This window comes from Euleptes europaea, chromosome 19 (assembly GCF_029931775.1).
Source record: "Euleptes europaea isolate rEulEur1 chromosome 19, rEulEur1.hap1, whole genome shotgun sequence".
In the NCBI taxonomy this organism is placed as follows: domain Eukaryota; kingdom Metazoa; phylum Chordata; class Lepidosauria; order Squamata; family Sphaerodactylidae; genus Euleptes; species Euleptes europaea.
In genome coordinates, this window is record NC_079330.1 from 29,655,023 (window position 1) to 29,680,785 (window position 25,763).

General features: G+C 48.9%; 1 protein-coding gene across 1 annotated transcript in view; it reads left to right on the forward strand.

Moving 5' to 3' along the window:
- VMP1 (vacuole membrane protein 1) overlaps positions 1 to 25,763 on the forward strand; it is a 117,049-nt gene that overhangs the window by 25,957 nt on the left and 65,329 nt on the right. The window contains exons 5-6 of the mRNA XM_056865141.1: positions 8,635 to 8,802; positions 22,212 to 22,343. Coding sequence (XP_056721119.1) covers positions 8,635 to 8,802; positions 22,212 to 22,343 — 300 coding nt within the window. The remainder of the gene's footprint in view (positions 1 to 8,634; positions 8,803 to 22,211; positions 22,344 to 25,763) is intronic.

Below are 25,763 nucleotides of genomic sequence, written 5' to 3' on the forward strand. Positions count from 1 at the left end.
GTGGCCGAGCATTTGCTTGGCATGCAGAAGGTCCCAGGTTCAATCCCTGGCATCTCCAGTTAAAAGGCTCTGGTAGGAAGTAATGTGAAAGGCCCTGGAAAGCCGCTGGCAGTCTGAGCAGACAGTACTCACTACTTGATGGACCAAGGGTTTGATTCAGTATAAGGCGTCTTCATGTGTTCATGTGACACCTGCTTCTCTCTGGGTTGTGCTTTGAACCAGTAATATCAGCTGAAGTCTTTGTTTGTTTGATGAAGTTTTCTGTAAGCATTAGGGTGACAGGTTGTCACTCAAGGATTTGATTTGGGGAGGAGCTGTGGCTCAGTGGTAGAGCATCTGCTTGGCATGCAGAAGGTCCCAGGTTCAATCCCCGGCATCTCCAGTTAAAGCGACTAGGCAAGCAGGTGATGCGAAAGACCCCTGCCTGAGACCCTGGAGAGTCGCTGCTGGTCTGAGTAGAAATTACTGACTTTGATAGACCAGGGGTCTGATTCAGTACAAAGCAGCTTCACGTGTGTTCATGTGTACCTTATGTAAACGGTTCCATCTGCAGCATCCAGGATAGATCCTGTCTCCTGTTCCATATTAATCCCACCGTCTGGCCTCTTAACTTTGTGTTAGTTTGTCTGGGCTTGCTGTATGTGGGTGTTAAATGAATACTATTAAAGAAATAATTTTTTTAACCAGCATGGCGTAGTGGATAGAGTGACCGACTAGGACCCTGGGCAACCCAGGTTCAAATCCCTACTTCTTCCATGGGTGACCTTGGGCCTGTCACAGACTCTCAGCCTGGGCTACCTCACAGGGTTGTTGTGAGAAAATGGAGGAAGGGAGAATGATATTTTAAGCTGCTTTGAGACCCACAGGGGAGAAAAGCGGGATATAAGTAAAATGCAAATGTTATTTTTTTGATGCCGTCAAGTCACAGCTGACTTATGGTGACCCCATAGGGTTTTCAAGGGAAGAGACGTTTGGAGGTGGTTTGCCATTGCCTGTGTCACACCCCTGGTATTCCTTGGAGGCTGCCCAACCAATACGTACCAGGGCTGACCCTACTTAGCTTCTGAGATCAGGCTGGGGCTATAGACTCCTTCCTCCTCCCCCTCCCCCACCAGTTGGCTGGTGCTTCTAAAGTTCTTTACACAACTTCGAAGTCCAGTGTGCTTTGCCTCTCGCTTCTGGTATCAAACTGAATGCACCTATTCAGAGCAGCAGCCAGTCTTGTTCCACGGAACCTCTTTCCCGCCTAGCTGCATCCCAGCTCAGCCACCCACGAGTGGCATGTCAGGTTGGTACCAGGCATGGGGACTGCGTGGAAGCAGTTTGCTTTCCTTAGCTCTGTGTTCTCATCTTCCATACTGGTGTATCTCTGCATGTTATAACAAGAAAATCCACTTGCACCTCTTAAGAGAGCCAGCGTGGTATAGTCGTTAAGAGCAGTGGTTTGGAGCGGTGGAGTCTGATCTGGAGAACCGGGTTTGATTCCCCACTCCTCCATGTGAGCAGCAGAGACTAATCTAATGAACTGGATTTGTTGCCCCACTCCTACACACGAAGCCAACTGGGTGACCTTGGGCAAGCTACAGCTCTGTTAGTGCTCTTTGAGCCCCACCTACCTCACAGGGTGTCTGTTGTGGGGAGGGGAAGGGAAGGAGATTGTAAGCCGGTTTGAGTCTCCCTTAAGTGGTAGAAAAAGTTGGTATAGAAAAACCAACTCTTCTTCTTCTTAACTGACCATCATTTTTCTTTTTATGGGGCACAAATTTTTGTTGAGTAGTTTCCTGTTTCCAAGGAATCCGGTCAGTACTGGTGGTTCTCCTATTCCGTCCTCACAACAGCCCTGTGAGGTAGATTAGGCCTGGAGTGTGTGATTGACCCCAGCTTTCCTGGTTGTGGGGGGGGGGGAGGTTTGACCACGTAGTGGGTCTCCCCAACCTTGTTTAATGCTCCAGCCACTAGGCGACACCATCTCTGTCTTTCATCTATTTTATCAGAGGCTGGTTTGAGCCATTAGCAGCAAGCTTTAAGGGTGTCATTCAATGGGGCAGCCTGTTCCCATATGGCCTGTTCCACCTCACTGTAGGGCCTAGACAGGATGACCTGATTTGTGGCTCTGACCCAGTGCTGGGCTGTCTGGTGACCTCAGCGAAAAAGTTACTGCAACCTCATTGGGAATAATTAGTGGCGGAGTCAATTGAATAAAAGGATGTAAAGCTGTCGTATGCTGGGGGGGGCGTGAGTCATCAGTTTCTTTCCACCCCTTCTCTTTTGTCTTCCATTCCTTTCATCCTGTGGAATGAGTTGCTTTGGCAACTGACCAGGGCCCCCAGCTGCCTACATAACCTGTGAGTCGCTCAGGGGTGGGGATTGGGAGGGGGAGCACCCCGTGTTGACGCCTCCAGAGATGACTGAATCCCACCCCTATAATTAATTGAGGGGAGAAGCTAAAAGGTTTTTCTTCTGTGCGGTGGCCGGGATCCAAAAAGAAATGTGAGGCTAGTACCCTTCCCATCCCATGTCGAAACTGCTTTTGAAACAGAAGAGGATTTCAAGGACAGTTTGTCGTATTGCATGGGGCTCTTCCATTCAAAGTGTTAAATCAGGTGATTCTGCCGGGCGCATCCAGTCACACGAACACATGAAACTGCCTTATACTGAATCGGACCCTTGGTCTATCAAAATCAGTCTTGTCGATTCAGATTGGCCATGGCTCTCCAGGTTCTTGGGCCGAGGTCTTTCACGTCTTTCGCATCACCTATCGCCAGATTCTTCAACTGGAGATGCCGGGGATTGAACCTGGGACCTTCTGCAGACCAAGCGGATGCTCTACCACTGAGACAAGGCCCCTCCCCAGTCCTTCAGGCATCCTCACCGTAACCCTGTGTGTCATGTCTCATCTCTCAGATGCTTATTCTGTGGCCAGAAATCATGGTGGAAGCAGCAAACGGTATTCTGCATGAGGAGCCCGGCTACATCAGTTCTTCTAGGCCAGCACGTAGTTTCATATGGTAGAAGAAGAATAAGAGTTGGTTTTTATGCCCCTCTTTTTTCTACCGAAAGGACTGTCAAAGCGGCTTACAATCACCTTCCCTCTCTCTCCCCACCTCCCCAACAGGCTCAGACAGACCGGAGAGGACTGTGACTGGTCCAAGGTTGCCCAGCAGGATTTAAGTGGAGGAGTGGGGAAACAAACCTGGTTCACCAGATTAAAGTCACCGCTCATGTGGAGCAGCGGAGAATCAAACCCAGTTCTCCAGATTACAATCCGGTGGTCTTAACCACTACACCATGCTGGCTCTCAACTGGTTCCTCTGAAGGCCTGACAAAAAACTCCATGGAGTTGACTGCCTCTGGATGGGGAGGCTTCCTTTCATCATCATGGCTAGTAGCCATGGCTGGACCTTCCCCTCGGTTAATCTAAAAATCCCCCTTTTGAAGCCATCAATGGAGGGGGGCTTTCACTGCATTCACTGGCCGTGAATTCCACAACTTAATTAAACTTGTTGAGAGAACACCACCTTTCTGTGGTCTGTTCTATCTTTGCAGGTTTTTCAAATTGTGGTTTGCAGTCCTGGCTTCAACGAAAAGCACAAAGTAGGTTTGGATGCAGTGCCAAGCTGTGGTTTGTGCTGAGTTGTAAGCCATGAGTTGGGGCGGGGGAGAGGTGTGCATGTATGTGAACCCAACCCTGTTTCTATATCTGCTCCTGTATTGCTCTTTGTATACCTTGCTTGGAATAAAAGGCAGTAATTTCCCCCCAATACAATCAACAGTAATATGCTGTTAAATCTTTAAAAAGAAAAGTTGATGCTTATGTTCAATGGGTTACTTAATAGCATTGCAACAAAAAGAACGTTTCACATTAGTGTAGCATTTTTAAGTGTTCACAGTTCTTCACGTACATCTTTTTTTATAGACAGCTGGTATAGCATTAGCAGCTACAAGAATGGACTGTGATCTGAGAGGTCTCCAGTTCAAATCTGCACTTGGCCAGCAACTTGTTTGGGTAGCTGTAGGCGAGCATCTCTTTCTCTCAACTTCAGTTTCCCTCATGTGATATAAAGGTAAAGGTAGTCCCCTGTGCAAGCACTGGGTCGTTTCTGACCCATGGGGTGACGTCACATCCCGACATTTACTAGGCAGACTATGTTTACGGGGTGGTTTTCCATTGCCTTACCCAGTCATCTACACTTTACCCCCAGCAAGCTGGGCACTCATTTTACTGACCTCGGAAGGATGGAAGGCTGAGTCAACCTTGAGCCGGCTACCTGAAACCGACTTCTGTCGGGATCGAACTCAGGTCGTGAGCAGAGCTTGGATTGCAGTACTGCAGCTTTACCACTCTGTGCCACGGGGCTCACTGTATGATATATGGTCATAATACTGGCCTACCTAACAGCTGTTGTGATAATGTGAAGGGCTTTAGCCTAGTTGCCTTGGTGGCCTTTGTAAGGACAGAAAAGCAGGATACACATTTTGTAAATAAATGGTTCTTGTAGGTTATCCTTGCAGTTGTGGACAAGTTTACATCGGGACCACAAAACGCAGCATACAAACAAGGATAAAAGAACATGAAAGATACTGCAGACTTGGCCAGCCTGAGAAATCAGCAGTGGCTGAACATGGACTGACACAAACAGGACACAGGGTCTTATTCCAAGACACTGAAAGACTGGACAGTTCTACCAACTATTTTGTCAGATTGCACAGAGAAGCCATTGAAATTCATAAACATCAGCACAACTTTAACAGAAAAGAAGAGAGTTTAAGAATGAATAAGGCTTGGCTTCCTGTCCTGAAAACCTCCAGACTAACAAAGACTACAGTCCACAGTAGCCATGCAGATTAGCTTTGGATTTCACACATTAACAGATCATTTCAGGATACAATGTTTCCATATTAACATACCACACCCTCATTAGCACATTATCTTGATACTTACAGGACAATGATTAGCACATTACCTTTGATACTTTTTTGCAGGACAATGATTCAGCTCAAACTCAACCCCTTTCTGACTATATATTACTCTTCCTACACACTTGACACCGACAGACACTGTCCTTCAGTGTTACTCCTCTGAAGATGCCTGCCACAGCTGCTGGCGAAATGTCAGGAAATACCAAGACCACGGTCACACAGCCCAGATAACCTACAAGAACCAATGAACTCTGACCGTGAAAGCCTTCGACAAAAAAATTAATAATAAATACACACACGCTAAGTAGTACAGTTCTTCCTTACCGTACTGGCTGTAAGGGGCAAAGAACCAAGTAGTTCTCAAGACATCAAAAACCCCATTCAACTTCTATTGGGAGATTACCATTATTTATTACACTTATATTCCATAGACGCTTGTATCCATCAAAAAAATCCAGGCAGGGCACATGAGCCATGCAGAAGCACTCCTGTGCAGGTACCAACCAGATCCAGGCCTACTTCCCTTTAGCCTGGCTGCTGTTTCCTGTGCTTTCTGAGCTTACCTTGGGTGTCCTAATGCCAAGGTAACTAGAATCATAAAGTTGGAAGGGACCACCAGAGTCATCTAGTCCAACCCCCTGCACAATGTAGGAAATTCACAACTACCTCCCCCCACACACACCCAGTGACCCCTACTCCATGCCCAGAAGATGGCCAAGATGCCTTCTTCTCATCATCTGCCTAAGGTCATAGAATCAGCATTGCTGACTGGTGGCCATCTAGCCTCTGCTTAAAAACCTCCAGGGAAGGAGCACTTACCACCTCCTGAGGAAGCCTGTTCCACTGAGAAACTGCTCTAACTGTTAGCCTCCAGGGAAGAAGAGCTCACCGCCTCCCTAGGAAGCCTGTTCCACTGAGGAACCGCTCTAACTGTTAGAAATTTTTTCCTAATGTGTAGATGGAAACTCTTTTGATTTAATTTCAACCCGTTGGTTCTGGTCCGACCTTCTGGGGAAGCAGAAAACAACTCAGCACCATCCTCTATATAGCAGCCCTTCAAGTACTTGAAGATGATTATCATATCCCTTCTCAGTCTTCTCCTCTTCAGGCTAAACATACCCAGCTCCTTCAACCTTTCCTCACAGGACTTGGTCTCCAGACCCCTCGCCATCTTCATTGCCCTTCTCTGGACATGCTCCAGCTTGTCTACAAGCTGACTGGAGGCTGAATGGGGCTTAAGCAGAGGGCGTTAGGCTGAGAGCCTGCCCTGATTTTGTGATGACCGTCTCAGGTTTGCCAGGCAGAATGCTGGCACTGTCAAAAATCTCAAAAGTCCCAAAAGTTAAAATGGCAATAGTCTTAACCTGCTTTATCAGGAAGACCTGCGCAAGACACTAACCCTCAAAATAATACGGCCTTGCTCAGCTTCCCACTTATACTGATGTCAGTGATTTTGTGTGGCATGTTGGTGATGTGAAAGTTTCAGGAAGTTAGCCACCCAACTGTCCTCCAAAGGTTTCTCTGCCTGGTCACCTGGAGGTGTTTTTTTCCCCTTATTGCGGGCGATTAAGCTAGTATTTGCTGTAAACAGGCTGGGCAGTGCTTTTTCTCTGTGGCTCTAAGCCAGGGGTGGGGAACATTTTTTCCGCCAAGGGCCATTTGGATATTTATAACATCATTCACGGGCCATACAAAATTATCAACTTAAAAATTAGGCCCAACCAAGCCCCAAGCAGGCAGCTGCCCCAGATGACCCCCCACGCGGGCAAGCAGGCAGTCATCCAACCGGTGGCGCACTCGCCCAACTAGTGGCACAGGATGGTCTGTTGCACCAGCCGGATGTAGCCGTCCAGCTGCATGCCGGAGTTGCTCCTGCTCCACAACCGGCTCCTGCTACCTCCTCCTGCAGGGATGAAATGAGGACAAACTGGCTAAGAACTCTCCCCCCACACTCATTCCGGCCCTACCCCCTTTAACCCCTCCATTGTCTCCACTTCCGCCCTCAGCCCTCTCGTAGTACAGAGGGAATACGTTTCTCCATGACCTGGGTGGGAAAGGGTTAAAACAGTTTCTTGGGTGGTCCTAGCAGCTCCATAGCTAATGACTCTTCTGCAGGGGGGAAAAAAGGTTCCTTTTCTCACATCCGCCTTGAATAGAGGCTATTCCTGTCAGCGGGAGGGGGCGGATCACCAGTCTTAGATCCTTCTGACCTAGAGATCTGCCAGGACCCTCGAAGGGCCAGACCAAATGATTTCACGGGCCTTAAACGACCCCCAGGCCTGACGTTCCCCACCCCTGCTCTAAGCTATCCTAGTTTGGCATAAAACTTATCTACTTAGGGGGGGTGCCTAAAAGGCTATACCTAATTTTTTAAAGTGTGAGTGAGAGAGAGAGAGAGAAGGGGGGACAGTTTAGGATTTTCCCCACTCCTATAATCTCCCACATCCCAGGATTCTCTAAACACTCAAGGGTCAGTATTTCATGCTATAATTGACTTCCTGCTGCTCTCAACGTTCTTTGTCTTCTAGAGCATACTCAGTTTTTCCTCCTTTTGGTTTATATGCACAGTCATGTTGTTCTGCATAACTGGGGAGTTCCTTATGCAGAAGCCCTTAACCTGGTCTGTTGGTGCCCTGATCTTGCCACTTTCACAACTGATGCCCCAGCTTGCTACTCAGTGTGGTTGGACGGAAGCTACATTTTCCGTCAGTGGAATAGAGCTTTTGTGCTTCCCCCCTCCACCTCCACTGCACCTCCACAAAATGCTGCTGCTGGCAGTTAGGGCATCATAAGGAACAAACGTAGATGGGGAATCATCAGAAATTGCCAGTGCAACTTGGATCCAACCCATAGTGATGCTGTAATAGAACCAGCTGTTGGAAATTCCCCTCCAAGGGGAGCTGCTGTTTAAGGAAGCGTAAGGCCAAAGACGACTTTGTATGTGCAGAACTAATCAATTCAATACCTTTATTGGCATATTGGTTACAATAGCAATCATGTAAAAAAATGGGTATCCAATAAATAATACAACTAATAAAACATGGGTTCTCAACAAGGGGGGAATTCCCCCCCCCCCCGGGGGGGAATTTTAGGGTTCCAGGGGGGAATTGGGACCACTATTCAGCAAAGTGTGATGTCCTGTAGATTATGTACAAACTGTAAAATTGTAGTTTGTTTTTAATTTAATCGGCGACATTCAATAAAGTTTATGATTGTTTTGGGAAGGGGGAATTATATTCTGAATAATGGTGAAAGGGAGGAATGGAGCAAAAAAGGTTGAGAACCACTGTAATAAAATAAAGTTTCATTCATGGTTGCCTTCGAGTGCATTGCACTTAGTTCCTCGGATACTCATGGCAGCTAAAAGAAACTTTGCTACCTTCTCCGTGGTACAAGAGTGTCGGTCAGCCAAAAGGAAAGCCGTTTTGTCTTTTGCAGAGAGATATAAGATGTCTTGTATCAGCTGTTCGGTGTAAACTTCCCGTAAAGACACATAATAGGCACAATGGAGGGGCACATGGGTTATTGTCTCTGGGAGGTTCTATGGACATGGGCAGGTCTGATTGCAGACAGGGATGTTCTTAAATCATGCAGAACTAATCGTGCAGGTCTTTGGATCCCATCTGCAATGACTCAATAACACTGTCTGCATGTCGCACCTGGAATTTTGATTTTCTCTTCTCTCCCCCCCCCCCCCCGGGTCCCCGTCTGCAGGGTCCACACATAGCTTCAGTGACTCTCGCCGCGTATGAATGTAACTCTGTGGATTTCCCTGAGCCCCCCTACCCTGACCAAATAATCTGCCCTGATGAGGAGGGAGTTGAAGGATCAATTTCGTTATGGACCATCATCTCCAAAGTCAGGCTGGAGGCCTGCATGTGGGTAAGGAATGTTTCCAGTTGTGTATTTTGGTGGCTAAGTAAGCACCTCTGAGTGTGTGTGTGTGTGTGTGTGTGTTGAGAAATTCTTGAATCTGTTTTTGTTTAGTCACTTAATTGATTTAAATGGGTAGATTATAAAACAGCTTTAAAAAAAAGTAAATTGTTTTCAGTGAAGGATGTATCAACTTTGAAAAGGCATTCTAACTTTGCTCTCACGCAGGGGAGAATATCCCTCCCCATACTGTCTTTAAAAAGGCATCCCCCTTTCCCGCTCTGAGGGAAAGGGCATCTTGGAGCTCGGGTTTTCCCACCCATTGCTTGGGGAGGGAGGACCAAAATCTTACTTCCTGTCTCCTTGGCGGGAAAGCCTACGACTTCCACTTTTCTTCCTGCCTTCGCTGGGGAGAGCACGTTCTTTGCAGACCTCTGCTTTCGCTTTCTCTAGGACTTCTTAGTTCACTGTTTTTTGTCTCTTCCCTTCTCTGTTCTACCTTCTATACCTTAAAAAAAATTGTCTCCATTTTCTGTCTCTTCTGTCCTCCCGTTCCTTTTCCTGCGGCTCTGCCCTGGCCCACAAAATGGCGGCCACAGCTTCGTCAGTCCCCAGGGAGGATGACTTGCTTTCCGTGTAGGACTACGATCCCTTCTTAGGACCTCAATTGGAGACTTCCTCCGGTGGCCGCCTAAGCGGACCCTCGGGGGCTTTATAGTCCGTGGATCCCGCCGCCGCCAAAACCGCAGCGACAAAAAAGGCGGGAGTAAAGCGCAAGAAGGAGGACTCTAGCAGCTTTCCCGTAAAGAGCAACAAGCAGCTGCGGGACCCAAAGCCTGGCTCTGGTGTCCCGGCGGCCGTCTCTGCTGACCTTCCTTCCACCTCTCTGTCAGTGGATGAGCCGGCACACGCCAACTCGCAGCAGCCCCGGAAAACTTCGGACAGTAACGTACCCGCTCCCAAGGGGTCTGCAAAGTGGGGGAACCTCCTCCTCTATTGATGATTTGGAGGCAGCCATTGAAAGGGTCCTAGATAGGAGACAGGCAAGCCAAGCTACCCCTACCCAGGTTCCAGCTCCTCATAGGGGGACCCTGGCTAGATCTTCTTCTCACTGTAGCGATCCTGGCTGCAGTCATGTTATGGCATCAACCTGGCTCACTAAAGCAGCTCTCAAGGCCCCCTGTTCATCTGTCCATGCTCTGGCAAGAGACGATGTCTCCCTCTGTTCCTTCTCGGAGGGTGCAGACAGAGAGGAGGGCGAATATGACTCGGAGGTTGATTATATCAGACCTGACGGGGAAGATCAGCCTCGGCTCTTTTCCCCTGAAGATTATCAGTCCCTGCTATCCAAGGCTTTAATCGCTCTGGAACTTACTCAGGATTCAGGCTCTAAGCCTGAGGATCCTCAACCCGAAGTGTGGCCAGTGGGCACGAAGGACTACTTTCCCCAGGGTTCTTCCCAGGTCAAAAAAGTTCCTCTTCCTAATTATTTTGTTAAACTCATCAGGGCTGAATGGGACAAACCTACCCAGAACAGGCAGTAGTAGATGCTCCTGTGGCATCCCTCCAGGCCCCAGATGGCCTCTCTGAAGAGGGAGGGGCGGTTATTAAGGATCAGTTTGATCGCAAAATGGAGTTTCTTTCTAGGAAGGTCCATGAATCCTCAGCTCTGGCTATACAGGCTACTGCATCTGCTGCCATTATATCCAGGGCTTCCATAGCTTGGGCAAAAAAGATTTCCCAGCTCCTAGACAGAAGAATTACTGATGAAATGACAAAGATTATTAAGGCCTCTTCATTCCTAGCAGATGTGTCCCTTGACGCCTTATCCTTTTCAGCCAGGTCCATGTCATCCAACACTGCGATACGCAGGGCCCTATGGCTCAGGTCCTGGCAGGTGGAGACCAAGACAAAATCTGGGCTTTTGGTGTACCCGCTTCAGGCAGGCAAGCTCTTTGGCGAGCGCCTGGACAAGATGCTAGCGGAAACTAAGGATTAAAAACTCATGATGCCTAAGTCATCTAAAAAAGAGTCGAAGGGTTTCTGTCATTCCTTTCGTTCCTCCCGTACCCTGTCTCGCGATCAGAGACGGCCCTTTTCCTCCTGGTCCAACAACCGCCAACAGTTTAGAAAACAAGGTCGTTACAATCACCCCTTTCAGCAGCACCAGTTCAGGGGTGACAAAGGGGACAAGTTCCAAAAAGCAGCCAAGCAGTGATGCCAAGGCTGTTCCTGTGGGTGGAAGGCTTCAACTCTTCCCAGTGGTTGGGCTCCCAGACGGATGCCTGGTTACTCCAAATAATTCAACACGGATACAGAATCAAGTTCCGTTCCACTCCTCCAGACCGCTTTGTCCTTTCACCACTATCCCGATCACAGGTCAAACACTTGAGAACGATGGATGCCATAAACCATCTGATCACCATCGGTGCAGTAGAAAGGGTACCCACCGAGGATCGCTTCATGGGTGTGTATTCCACTTTTTTCACGGTCCCAAAGAAGAATGGGGATTGGAGGGCCATCCTCGACCTGAAGTTCATCAACAGGTACGTGCCACCAAGGCACTTCAGGATGGAGACCCTTCTTTCAATCACGGAAGCCCTAAAGCATGGCTCATTCATGACGTCCATCGATCTCAAGGAGGCCTACCTCCACATCCCCATTTTTCCTCAGCACCCCCGTTTCCTGAGGTTCGCCTACAGGGAGGAACATCTACAGTTCAAGGCCCTCCCCTTCCGTCTAGGGTCAGCCCCAAGGGTCTTCTCCAAGGTCCTGGTAGCCCTCATAGCAGAACTACGTCGAGAAAGAATCCAACTTCAGCCGTACTTAGACGATCTTCTCATCTGTGCTCCCTCAGAAGTAAGATTACGGGCTCATACCAACAGAGTCATTCAGCTGCTCGAGGACCACGGGTACCTCATGAATTTCGACAAGAGTCACGTGGTACCAACCCAGAGCCTCCTACATCTAGGCGTTGTCATAAACACTGCTGTTGACACCATCTTCCTCCCAGAGGACAAGGTCATGAAGATCTCGAGGCGGGCCAAACAGATTTCCAAAGCTCGGCGTTCCCTCCTCCTCTCCCTCACGAGCCTTCAAGGGTTGATGATTTCCTGCATCTCAGCGGTTCCCTGGGCTCGCTTTCACGCTTGACCATTGCAGTGGCTTCTGAAACCCCACCAGCATCTCATCGCCAGGAAGGTCAACAAGATTATATCCCTAAATCACCAGGTCAAGGGGAGCCTCCTGTGGTGGACTCAACCCTCCAATCTTCAAAGAGGAAAACTGTTCATCCTCCCAGAACATGTGCAACTTTTCACAGCTGCTTCCCTAATGGGCTGGGGAGCCACACTGGGGAAGGAGATGGTCCAAGGCCTTTGGAATCCCCTGGAACAGAAGCTACACATAAATATCCTGGAGCTAAGAGCAGTCTACCTGTCCCTGCACCATTTTCAACATCATCTTCAGGACCAACACATCCTCATCAGGACAGACAATATCGCAACAAAGGCCCACCTGAACAGGGAGGGTCCAGGTCTTCGTCTCTGCACCAGGAGGCCAAGAGGATCTTCAGGTGGGTGGAAAGACATCTATTGCACATCCAGGCCAAACACATCCAAGGTGTTCAAACTGTCCAGGCCGATTGGTTGAGTCGCCGCTCGTTAGACAAAGGGGAATGGGCTCTCTCTCATCAAGCCTTCCAGATGGTAAACCAGAGATCCGGCCCTCTCCTGGTGGATCTTTTTGCCTCAGATCTGAACCACCAACTTCCCAGATTTTTTCCAGGTTCCATCACCCTCGGGCAGACAGACAGATGCCCTTCTGGCTCCATGGCCTCGAGGGACCCTATATGCCTTCCCTCCCCTTCCCATTCTTTCAAGGGTCATCAGGAAGATACGGTCCGAGAAGGCGTCGGTGATACTGATTGCTCCGGACTGGCCACGCAGACCCTGGTATTTGGATCTGATGGACATGTCAGTCCAGAGGCCCTGGCGACTACCTCTACTACCGAATCTGCTTCAGCAAGGACCCATCGCCCATCCCGACTCTGCCTGGTTCAAACTCAATGTTTGGACATAGAGAGGCACAGATTGGCGCAGCTCAGATTAAGCCCAGAGGTCATCTCCACTATCCTTGAGGCCAGACGTCCTTCTACAAGGAGGATCTACGAATACACCTGGAAGACGTTCGCCAGGTGGTGTCGTAGAAAGGCTAAAGACCCTCTAAGCGTGGATCTCCCTTCTATTTTGGCATTCCTTCAGGACAGAGTTCAGCAGAATCTGAGAGCGGCTACTCTGCGCAAACAGGTTTCTGTCATTGCCACAGTTGCGTCTGCTGAGGCGGCTTTCGGCCGAAGAGTGCTACAGCACGTGGTCGAGAAAAATGATGATTAATTCCCACCCGGATAGTTCTATAGCTCTTGGACATCCCGAGCTCCAAGATGCCCTTTCCCTCAGAGCGGGAATATAGCCTTGTTACTCACCGAGAGGGCTCTTTCCACTCTGAGGAAGAAGGGCATCTTGCCCCGCCCAAAAGATACAGGTTACAACAGGGGTAAAAATGTTTCACATCCGGTAGGGATACCTTCCTGTGTAGGCACATACATATCTGGTACGTAAAATAAAGGGGAGGTTTTCTTATCCTTCCCCCATTAGACAATCCTCTCATTTCCTACTTGTTCTGGCTGAGAGTTTTCTACTTGTCTGCTCTATGACGATGTAGACCTGTTATTTACATGTTGGTTATATTCCGTACCTGTTTGGTTGTGGTTATCAATGTTTTTTCTCTAGTTCATTACTCCTGTCTATAGCTTCAGCTCCTTGAAAAACTGGAAGTCGTAGGCTTTCCCGCCAAGGAGACAGGAAGTAAGATTTTGGTCCTGCCTCCCCAAGCAATGGGCGGGAAAACCCGAGCTCCAAGATGCCCTTCTTCCTCAGAGCAGAAAGAGTCCTCTCGGTGAGTAACAAGGCTACATCTTGCATGGGAGGAAATGCCTCTTCCGAGATGCTGTGACAATGCAGAAATCTCAAAAACAAAAGGAGTGTTTTCCCCCCTTTAATCAATAAAATAATTGTCATTTGAATGAATGCAAATGTAATAGGTTGACTAGAGTTTCCTTAATTGGTTGTTTGTGTACTTCCACATTTGCCCAATTACATGTGCGAGCAGGAAATTTGAGGGTTAATCTTTGCATTTTTGGTGAATAGCTGCCGCCACCTTACCTTAACCATGGCTAAGACACTGGCAGTCAGTTGCCAGAATGGACAAAACGTTAGGAGGAGACAAAACATTCACGGCAAAAAAGACGACGGCTCTTTTTTGACAGTGAAGATCAACATGTGGCTATTCCCCTCGGGGAACCTCTTCCGCTCGCTACCGTTATCTGATGTCATGATGTGTTTTCTTGGCCTTGTTTACATGAGCCTGCTGGTTTCCTGTAAACTTAACGTGCTGGCAGCTGCATCTCTCTGTGTTGTCCTAATTCCAGCCTGCTTCTGGAGAAGCCGCTGGGAAAGATGTTCTCTGGCTTCCCTTTCTGTCCTGTCAACTTCTGGAGATGCCACAGCGCTGCTTTGCTTGCGGCATAATAATGCTTTCAACTGGATTTCCCCCCCTCCTCTGAAGCAATGGACAGAACTGCACATCATGGGAACCATAGGTCTGCTGCCAAAATGGCATCCTTGCCTAGACTTTTCTCCCCCTCCATCTGCAGTATGGCGAAAACGGTTCCGATGTCCTGACATTATTGGTTCAGTCAAGGCGTCACTCCAAACCATGTTTAAAGAAGAAGAGTTGTTTTTTATATGCCGACTTTCTCTACCACTTAAGGACGAATCAAACTGGCTTACAATCACCTTTCCTTCCCCTCTCCACAACAGACACACTGTGAGGTAGGTGAGACTGAGAGAGCTCTAAGAGAGCTGTGAGTAGCCCAAGGTCACCCAGCGTGCTTCATGTGGAGGAGTGGGGAATCAAACCCTGTTCACCAGATTAGAGTCCGCCGTTCATGTGGAGGAGTGGGGAATCAAACCTGGTTTTCCAGATTAGAGTCCACCGCTCCAAACCACTTAGCCCTGTGCTGCAAACCATAGTCATGAGCATGATTTACCCAGCCACCAGTGGTACGGCACCTAGGGAAAGACAGAAAACCAAAAGTGAAGAGGTGACTCCAATCCCCCCCCCTTTTTTTTTGTAGTATGTTTCTGTGTCAGTTGTCTCCCCAAAGGGGAGCCAAAGTGGCTTGCAAAAAAATCTCCAAAACAACCAGGTAAAACAAAGAAAAGGGGCATGTCCTAAGCGGATCCTGATTCACTGGGCTGGCTGCCTCAGGTCCCAGAGCATGAACCACCAGCCAGCATGTTGTAGTGGTTAAGAGCAGTGGTTTGGAGCAGTGGATTCTGATCTGGAGAACCAGGTTTGATTCCCCACTCCCCGCATGAGCAGCGGAGGCTAATCTGGTGAACTGGATTTGATTCCCCACTCCTACACACGAAGTCTGCTGGGTGACCTTGGGCTAGTCACAGCTCTCTTAGAGCTCTCTCAGCCCCACCTACCTCACAGGGTGTCTGTTGTAGGGAAGGGAAGGTGATTGGAAGCCGGTTTGATTCTTCCTTAAGTGGTAGAGAAAGTCGGCATATAAAAACCAACTCTTTTTCTTCTTCTAAAGCCCTCTTTGGCTCTTGTCCTTCATTGTGTGCCCCCCTGGGGTTGACACCGTTGGCTGTGCCCTGGCACAAGCAGAGGAGAAGCATTCAGCCAGATGGCACTCAGCTGCTTCCCAGTTATTTCCTCCCCTGCCCATGGTGGTCTTTACCACCATTAAGCCCTAATTCTAATTAAACTGGGGTAGTGCAAGAAGCCAGTGATGGGGGAAGGGAATGCAACACACAACTAACTGCCCTGTCCCTGTCTCATGTCACCAATCGAATTGTAGGTTGGGTTCAAACATAACATGAGGCTTTAAAAGGGGAGTGGGCATGTTCATGGAGGAGAGGGCTATTCATGGCTATGAGTCAAAATGAATACTAGTCATGATGAATGCCTCTTCTTTCCAGTATCAGAGAAGCATACCTGTTGTATTAGGTGCTGTGGCTCACAGGCAGGATAATGCTGCTGCAGTCATCTTGTTTGTGGGCTTCCTAGAGGCACCTGGTTGGCCATTGTGTGAACAGACTGCAGGACTTGATGGGCCTTGGTCTCATCCAGTAGGGCTTTTCTTATGCTCTTATGAATACTAGTCATGATTTATACCTATTCTCTCCAGTATCAGAGGAGCATGCTAATACATTAGGTGCTGTGGAACACAGGCAGGATAATGCTGCTGCAGTCGTCTCGTTTGTGGGCTTCCTAGAAGCACCAGTGTGTTAACACACTGCCAGACTTGATGGGCCTTAGTCTGATCCAGCAGGGCTTTTCTTATGTTCTTATGTGAAACCATCCTGAGTTTATGAAACCAAGGTTCAGCTCACCGTCACTCGAATGCCAGTCTCATTGCTTTTACTCTGTAGCCTGAGAGGGTGTCACCAGAGAACAAGTCAGGATTAAGCCCAAATGCATGCATTCAGACCTCACACGAAGCTATAGCAGAGACTAGTTGTGGTTAATACACCAACTTCCTGTTTTGATGGATCCAAAGTAACCATAGTAGAGTGCCCTCGGTTCAGACAATCGCATGAGCCGTGGTTAGTTTAATAATAACATCTGAACCAAACTGTGGTTGGAAGGAGTGGTCTAGTCTGGCCCCCAAGCTCATGGAGGAAGACCAAAGCTGGAGCATCCCCAACAGGTGGTCCTCAAGCCATTTCTTGGAAGCCTCCAGCAATCAAGAGTGCCCCCTGCCTCAGAACTTGATTCTGTTGTCAGACTGCTCTTTAGCATGCAGACGTTTCTCTTAATGTTCAACCAAAATCTCTTCTCCTGTGACTTAACCCTGTGGCTCCTAATCTTGCTCTGTGGAACACATGAACACACATGAAGCTGCCGTATACTGAATGGACTTTGGTCCATCAAAGTCAGTATTGTCAACTCAGACCGGCAGCGGCTCTCCAGGGTCTCAGGCTGAGGTCATTCACACCACCTACCTGCCTAGTCCCTTTAACTGGAGATACTGGGGATTGAACCAGGGACCTTCTGCATGCCAAGCAGAGGCTGTGCAACTGAGCCACAGCCCCCTCCCCAGAGAACAGCAGAGAGCAAGTAGAAGACGAAGAATTGGTTTTTCTATGTCAACTTTCTCTACCACTTAAGGAAGAATCAAACTAGCTGAGAGAGCTCTAGGAGAGCTGTGACTAGCCCAAGGTCACCCAGCTGGCTTCATGAGGAGGAGCGGGGAAACAGACCCGCTTCACCAGATTAGCCTCTGCCGCTCATGTGGAGGAGTGGGGAATCCAACCCGGTTCTCCAGATCAGAGTCCACCGCTCCAAAGTAGTTCCACCCTCTTGCCGAGCTTCGCTGGGAGTGAGTCATTCTTCCTGGTCCCCTACCCTCCAGTGGGATTGATTCGTTCAGTTGCTTTCACTGAAAAGAAGGCAGTGCAGTTGCCTGCTCTCGGTGGCATGCCCAGAACACAGACTCTCACAGAGGCTCACTCCCCTCTGAGGGCAGCTGATAGATCTGTGATTCTGAAAGCAAACCTTGTGGTTTTTTCCTGAAAAAGGGTGTGTGTGTGTAAAATGCCTTCAAGTTGCAGCCGACTTATGGCGACCCCTTTTGGGGGGTTTTCATGGCAAGAGACTACAGAGGTGGTTTGCCAGTGCACAGCAACCCTGGTCTTCCTTGGTGGTCTCCCATCCAAGTACTAACCAGGGCTGACCCTGCTTAGCTTCTGAGATCTGACGAGATCAGGCCAGCCTGGGCTATCCAGGTCAGGGCGGAAAAGGGGGTAGGGCGGGTTAAAAGCAGAGTATACCTCCAGTTTTAATTCATTGGGGGAAAGATGTGCCTCTGCTTTGAGAACATTTCACAAAGGCCACGTTAGGGAGGTGATCGGTTTCTTGGGGTCATGTGTTCTTGCCTGTCTGGGCTGTGCGGCAGCGCTCCGCACGTGACCCGGCTGATTGAGGGAAAGTTCACTTCCAGTCCGTACAGGGTGCCCGTTTGTTTTTCCTTTGGGTTAGCAACATGAAGCCAAAACAAAGTGCTGTTTTTATTGCGGAACAGCAGGGAGGTTTTTTCCTCCTTTCTCTTTTTCCTTTTGCATCATCACCTCGAGAACTTAGCTTGTTCCAGATTAATTGTACAGGCTTAAAAAAAAAAGTTTTCAGGCTCATACGTTGAATCCTTTGCGACAAACCGAAAGCTTAGAGCTTTGTGTGAATTTGTCCGTTTAAGTCCTGCCTTTTGTACTCTCGGACAAAACCAGAAGCTGATGTTTGATGTCGGTCTGTTCCCTCCCTCCATTTCCCTGACCGCAGTAGCCCGACAAGTGGGGCATGGGGTGGGATTCATGAAGCCGTAGCACCTTGATAGAACTGGTAAAGGTTAGGTGAAGATGGAGAGCAAACGCTGGCCCAGGGCTGCAGTTTTGGTGAGGCCTAATTCTGCTCCAAGAAAGGAGTCGGGTCAGGCAGGGAAGCGGAGGGTTGGCTTGCTTTACATGGGTAGCGCGACCCTGTGTCTGCACTTTCCAGGATCGCTCTGGAACTCAGTCAGCAGGAGCTCCGGCTGGGTGGATTTCTGCTCGAGCTCGGCATCTGGCTGATCCGGAGCTAGAAAGAAATTTTCCTCCTACGTGTAAAACTGGCTGACGACTTTTTTTTCCCCTTCCAAATTTGACTTTCAAGTTTTGTCGCCCTCCAACTGCGTGCGGCCTGGCTTGCTTGCTTTGAGTCATCGGGAACCACTTCCTCCAGAGGGCCCTTTCAGCGGTGCACCTGCTCTTTGCTTGCGGCGCATGCCTGCGGCTTTATCTGTAAAAGCTGGCTTAGCCGGTAGTTTTGCCTCAGGCCGCCGGGTGGGGTTTTGTCCCTCTGCAATCTCTCAAAATGTTCGGCAGATCAGAGGAGCTGGATCCTGCCCTCTTTTGTAGCTCCGTGGTGGTCTGTTGCAATCTCGGGGGGGGGCCTGGATGCCCCCTGGCTATGCAGAAATGTAAGCACTACCCTCCTGTAGTGCTTTCATTTCTAGAGCCTGTGTGGTGCAGTGGTTAAGAGCGGTGGTTTGGAGCGGTGGAGTCTGATCTGGAGAACCGGGTTTCATTCCCCATTCCTCCACATGAGCGGCGGAGGCTAATCCGGTGAACTGGATTTGTTTCCCCACTCCTACACTTGAAGCCAGTTGGGTTATCTTGAGCTAGTCACAGCTCTCTCAGCCCCACTTACCCCACAGGGTGTCTGTTGTGGGGAAGGGAAGGTGATTGTAAGCTGGTTTGATTCTTCCTTAAGTGGTAGAGAAAGTCAGCCTATAAAAAACCAACTCTTCTCCTTCATTCACCCCCGGTGCCCCCACCTCTACAGGACCCTTGGGTGCGGGGCCCTTTGAACCAGCCCTCCGTGTGTCTGGTTTCTAAACTAGACTTTCAAGTCCCTTCTCAAGAGCCACGGGGGCCAGAAGGAATATTGGGAGGGCACAAATTTCCACCTTCATGCTGAACATATCACCCTTCCTTGATGTAAATTGTTCACATCTGGTTAACAGTGGGGAAATAAACACACTGGTGCGGTGGGCTCTGTGTGTTGCGATGTGTTTTTCTCTCTCAATGGAACACAGGCTTCAATAATTGAACACACATGAAGCTGCCTTATACTGAATCAGACCTTTGGTCCTTCAAAGTCAGTATTGTCCACTCTGACTGGCAACAGCTCTCCAGGGTCTCAGGCAGAGGGCTTTCACATCATCACCTTTTAAGTGGAGATACAAAGGATTCTACCTGGGACCTTCTGCATGCCAAGCAGAGGCTCTACCACTGAGCCACAGTCTTCCCCTAGTTTGGTTTTAAACACTTCTTCTTTTTTTAAGTTCTGCAATCTGATGGTCTTGCTAGAACACACAAAGCAGCTGCGACTCTCCCCGGCAGCTGCCTTTGGGGAAGCGAACAAAGAAAGCCAAACGGCTGTAGAGTTAGTTGCTTGAAAAGGGGGCTCTATAAAAGCGTTTGTCGCTCAGCAGCGGCTTCAAGCAAAGACATCTGCCCGCGTCCGAGGTGTATCCGTCCTCCAGCCAGCTGGCTGATTGTTGTCCCCTGTACCTTTCCTGCCTTTTTGAGCCACCTCTTGAATCGGAGCCAGGCTTCCTCTTCCATTAACCTTTGATTAGCCAGATGGCCGGTGGGGATGGATCTGCACGGAGTGGCCCAAAGGTGTGTTTTTAACCGTCTGGGCTTTTTGTGTCCCGAGAAAACCAACACTGCTAATCCATTGCAGTAGGAATGCCAGTCACCTCTGCCGCAGTTAGGAAAGTATTCTTGTCCCCCACCCCACCCGTCATTGCTTGTTGGAGCAGGGAAGCCGAGTGCAGAAAAGAGCAACCAAAATGATTGGGTCTAGAGCAACTGGCCTATGAGGAACAGTTAAAACGCTTAAGGCCGTTTAGCTTGGAAAGAAGGCGGTTAAGGGGAGACATGTTAGAGGTCTATAAAATTATGCATGGTATGGAGAGGTTGGACAGGGAGAAGCTTTTCTCCCTCTCTCATAATACTAGAATGCGGGGTCGTATACTGAAACTGGAGAGATTCAAAACTGATAAAAGGAAGTATTTCTTCATATAATGCATAGTTATATTGTGGAACTCCCTGCCCCAAGATGTGGTGATGGCTGTCAACTTGGAAGGCTTTAAGAGGGGAGTGGACATGTTTGTGGAGGAGAGGGCTATCCATGGCTACTAGTAAAAATGGATACTAGTCATGATGCATACTTATTCTCTCCAGCATCAGAGGAGCAGGCCCATTATATTAGGTGCTATGGAACACAGGCAGGACAATGATGCTGCAGTCGTCTTGTTTGTGGGCTTCCTGGAGGCACCTGGTTGGCCACTGTGTGAACAGACAGCTGGACTTGATGGACCTTGCTCTGATCCAGCATGGCCTTTCTTATGTTCTTAGGAGTGCTCAAACTCCTAAGTGCCTGGGTTTTGAGGAGGGACTGTGCAGCACGGGATCCACAGTAGCCATGCGTCTCCAGGTGGGCAAGCAGGCCCTCCTCACAGGATAGGAAGGGTCATGCTCCACAGGGGTCCTCTATAAGTGGGGCACAGGGCACTAGAAAGAGGTTTGCTGATGAAGAAGAAGAGTTGGTTTTTATACCCTAATTTTCTCTACCTTTTAAGAAGTCTCAAACTGATTTACAGTCGCCTTCCCTTCCTCTCCCCCCAACAGGCCCCTTGTGAGGTAGGTGGGGCTGAGAGAGTTAGGAGAGAACTGTGACTGGCCCAAGGTCACCCAGCAGGCTTCATGTGCAGGAGTGGGGAATCAAACCCGGTTCTCCAGATCAGAGTCCGCCGCTCTTAACCCCTATACCAAATTTGGCCCCCTTTATTTAAGTTGAAGTGACTCTCAGTGTGGAGTGTCAGACTGCAACTGGGGAGATCTGGGTTCAAATCCCAGCTCGGTGCTTAGTTATATCTTGGTCTAGTCACACTCCCTCAGTCTAACTTACCTCTCTGGCTTTTTGGAGAGTCACAAGAGGGATGGGGGGAACCCTTCGGGGCTGGTTGAGTTATTTGGAGGAAGGACCAGATAAAAACATAATAGATGGACATCCGAAGCATATTTGAAGCTCGCTCCTTGAAATCAGTGGGACTTAAAGTGCTCATCATTTGCTGGATCATTCTCATTGGCCCCTGATGTAATGTCAAATCTAAGCCAGGCCCTAATTCCTCCCCAGCCTTAAAGTTGCCTCTAGGAAAGTTGTCACAAAGAGGCCGTAACTCTGCATTATATGCATATGTGTGTGTATCAAGTGCCGTCAAGTCGCAGCCGACTTATGGCAACTCCTTATGGGTTTTTCAAGGCAAGAGATGTTCAGAGGTGGCTTGCCACTGCCTTCCTCTGCATAGCAACCTCAGTATTCCTTGGTGGACTGCCACCAAGGGAAGGGGCTGTTGCTCAGTGGTAGAGCATTTGCTTGATATGCAGAAGGTCCCAAGTTTGATCCCCGGCATCTCCAGTTAAGGGAACCAGGCAAGTAGGTGATGTGAAAGACTTCTGCCTGAGACCCTGGAGAGTCGCTGCCAGCTTCGTGTGTTCACCTCACCAGGGCTGACCCTGCTTTGCTTCTGTCTGACGAGATCAAGCTAGCCTGGGCCATCCAGCTCAGGGCGCATAGGCACATACTCCTTGTGTAAACTGATCCTGTCAGAATCCATGAACATCCTGCCGATGAGAGGAGGGGGGGTTAATTCATAAGAATTTGCAGAATTCTTAAGTAGCAGGGAAGTGCTGATTTTTGTTTGTTTGTTTTGTCTTTCTCATTTCCCCATCCAGGGTGCCGGTACGGCTATTGGGGAGCTGCCTCCGTACTTCATGGCCAGAGCAGCCCGCCTTTCTGGAGCAGAGCCCGACGACGAGGAGTACCAGGAATTTGAAGAGATGCTGGAACACGCGCAGGCTGCACAAGTAAGCGTGGAATCTTCCCGCCGGCAATGGCCATCTTAAGCTCTTGCTCCTGCTGGAGAGCAACTGGGTGCCTGTAGGACATAGCTAATGACAGAGAATGGACGCAGCTGCCATGTACTGAATCAGACCATTGGTCCATCCAGCCTGGTGCTGTCTCCTCTGGCTGGCACTGGTTCCGCAGGGTCCTAGACACAGAGGCCTTTCTAGACCGCTCCAGTTGAAGATGCCGGAGATTGAATGCATGTAAACCAAATGCATAGTTAATAGCACCACTGCTATTATTGATTAAAAATTACAAGTGTTTTATGTAAATTGAAAAGGGAGGCAGGCCCACCCGCAGGCTTACCATATAGGAGCCGGTGTGGTGTAATGGTTGGATTGTGGGCTAGGATCTAGGATATCCTGGTTCAAATCCCCGCTCTGCCGTGGAAGCCTTCTGGGTGACCTTGGGTCAGTCACCCACTTTGAGTTTAACCTAGAAGAAGAAGAGTTGGTTTTTATGTCGACTTTCTCTACCACTTAAGGAAGAATCAAACCAGCTTACAATCACCTTCCCTTCCCCTCCCCACAACAGACACCCTGTGAGGTAGGTGGGGCTGAGAGAGCTCTAAGAAAGCTGTGAGTAGCCCAAGGTCATCCAGCTGGCTTCATGTGTAGGAGTGGGGAAACCAACCTGGTTCACCAGATTAGCATCAGCCGCTCATGTGGAGGAGTGGGGAATCAAACCCGATTCTCCAGATTAGAGTCCACTGCTCCAAACCACCACTCCAAACCACCATTACACCACGCTGGCTACTTCACAGGGTGAGGTTAAAATGGAGAAGAGGGTGATGTAAGTTATCCTGAGTCCCCCTGGGATGAAAAGCAGGGTATAAGTGGAGTTGCCAACAGCCTGGAGAAAAAAAAAAGTCCTGTCTCTTTAATAGACGTTTAATGGGATGCTGCTTAAAGCTTGGCCTGCCCATTTCCACATGACGAGCTTCCATTAAAGGGACACAATGCTTTTCCTCCAGTTTGTTGGCAACCCTAAGTATAAGTAAGTAAGTATCTAAATATAAGATGCAGAAGTCAGAAGTGTTGCACAAGGAGAAAAAGGTGATCAGGGAAGAAAGACCAAAGCGGTTGTCGAATTGGTTTGGGTGGTTTGCTTCTCCAAAGTTTTGTATTCACGAGACCTACTTTGCAGTCAGAATAAATAAGTGGAATGTTCTTTCAGTTGCTGCTGTCCTACCTCACCCCAGTTTTAAAAGATGAGCTACAGTAATGGAGAAGAAGGAAGTGGGCTATGGACCAGGCGTTGTGGGACAGTTTGGGGAAAGATGGCTTCTGCCGTGTGCCGGCAGCGAGGCTGGGTGACTGCTGGGAGTTCCCCTTCAAACCTTTGGGATTCTGTGTGTTTGCCAGAAATGCCTGTCCATTGTGATGAGGTTTTTTCCTGTGGTTTTAGAACCCTGTGAGCTGCTTTACGCATACTTGATGGCATACACCTAAAACTGGGGAAAGCAACAGGCAGGTGTTTGTCATCCAAAAAGCCAAGAACGCAGTCCAAGTAATACCTTTGCTAGGACCGACCCAGTGACACGGAACAAAGCACAAGCTTTCAGGTTCACCAGAAGTTAGAAAGGGGGGGGGATTAAAAGGCAGATTTTAAGCAAATTTCTCCATCATACAGTTAAGAACTCCTCATGCCAGTGTATGGTGAACTTGCTGACAGGCAAAGAAAAAAATCTGGTTTCAGATTGCTACATGCCTGGCAGCCATAAAAGGAAGAGGCAATAAAGCAATGTGTTTGACTACATGTTAAGACAGAAATGCCTATCAAGTCCCTGGCCTGACCCTGACACCTTATTTGAGTAACCGCAATGGCATATTTGAGTTTACTACTGTGTAATGTATGGAACCAGTTCTGAGGGTTAGGAATTAGAACTGCTGGGTTTCTGCGATCTTGGGCTAGCGAGTGACATTGTGTTAATGACACAATCAGGGCAATTTTAATCCTGTTTCCTCCGGTCAAGAGAAACGGAAACACGCCAGGCCTCTCTAGGTGGCCCCTTTTAAACCCCCCCCCCAAATCTTTACACCCTGCAAGGAACTCTACATTTTTTGCCTGGCTGTGGCAGAGACACGTGGACTGAGCTCGCGCGGGCGTCTGGTCACAGAGCCACGGGCCTCTGAGGCAGGCGGCCCGGCACGTTAATCATTGGCACAAACGAGACGCTTCTGTGCCGGCGCTCTGGCGGAAGCGGCCCGAGGGTCTCGTCACGGCCGCAAGCCGTAGCGTGAGAAGCCGCCGCCAAGCGGCCCGCTCGCCAGAGAGCTTGCAAGTTACGCACAAAGTGTTCTCTGCCTGGTCCCGTGCCGTTCCGTCCCCCAGCCAAAAAAAATATTAGGCAGTTGCCTGTGTTACTATCAGTGCCTTGCTGTCTTGTTTACGCTCCTGATGAAGTCTTGTCTTCCTTTAAAGAAATACAAACATGGAAAAGGAGTGGAGGAGTAGAAACCTCAAGAGAGAGAAATAGAGAGAGCGCACACAAGCAGGGTCTGGTTGGGGAAAATGATGGAGTGCCCATCGTAGAGAAGACCTGGGATTGATCCCCCCCCCATGTGTCTCTTTTGACTTCTGTGAACCTTTGCTAGTTGTGGTTTGTCTGGCCATCACATGATTTCTCTGAAAATTCCCCCTCCCCTCCATTTCCAGTAAACTGTTTGAACAGGAATGAGTCAGAGCGAAACCAGCTTCCCTGTAACCACAAGGCTTGTTAAAGAATTTGTCAACGTGGATTCCAGAGGGGGGGCATTTTTTTTATTTCATTTTATTGGTAGTCAGCTGAAGCTTATAAGCTTTTGGGGGGCTAATGTTTAGCATCAGGAGTTCCGTGGCACAACTTCCTGCCCGTGAGTGGGGCTTGGGCTGGTTATCTGGAACTGAGAAGAGACTGGGGCCGTTAAGGAGAAATCTCTCTTTCTCTCTAAGCATTTCTTAGAGCGTTGGTGGGAACTGACTTTCCACCTTTCAGCGTGGAGTTTCTCTTCTGGTTTTTGTGTGTGTGTGTGTTTGTTTCCTTTTAGCAGAGAGTACAAAGTGCAACCGCCCCTCCCAACCGCCTTCACTTTTCGGATCTCAGTACAGTAGGTGAACAGTCGTGAAGGCTTTTGACAGTTGCCCGGTGAGAAGCGTGAGCCAAAACCAATTGTTTGGTAGTCCAAAGCAGAATTAAGGTTCTGCCTTTCTGTGATAGTTTAAAATTTTGTCGTCTTGATTTATATGATATGCAGACCAGAAATTATTTACTTAAAAAAAAAAAAAATGGAATAGGTTCCAATCCCCGCTTGGCTGTGAAGTTTGTTTGAGTCAGTCACTCCCACAATCTAACTTCCTTCAAAGGGTTGTTGTCCAGATAAAATGCAATAGGGAATTAT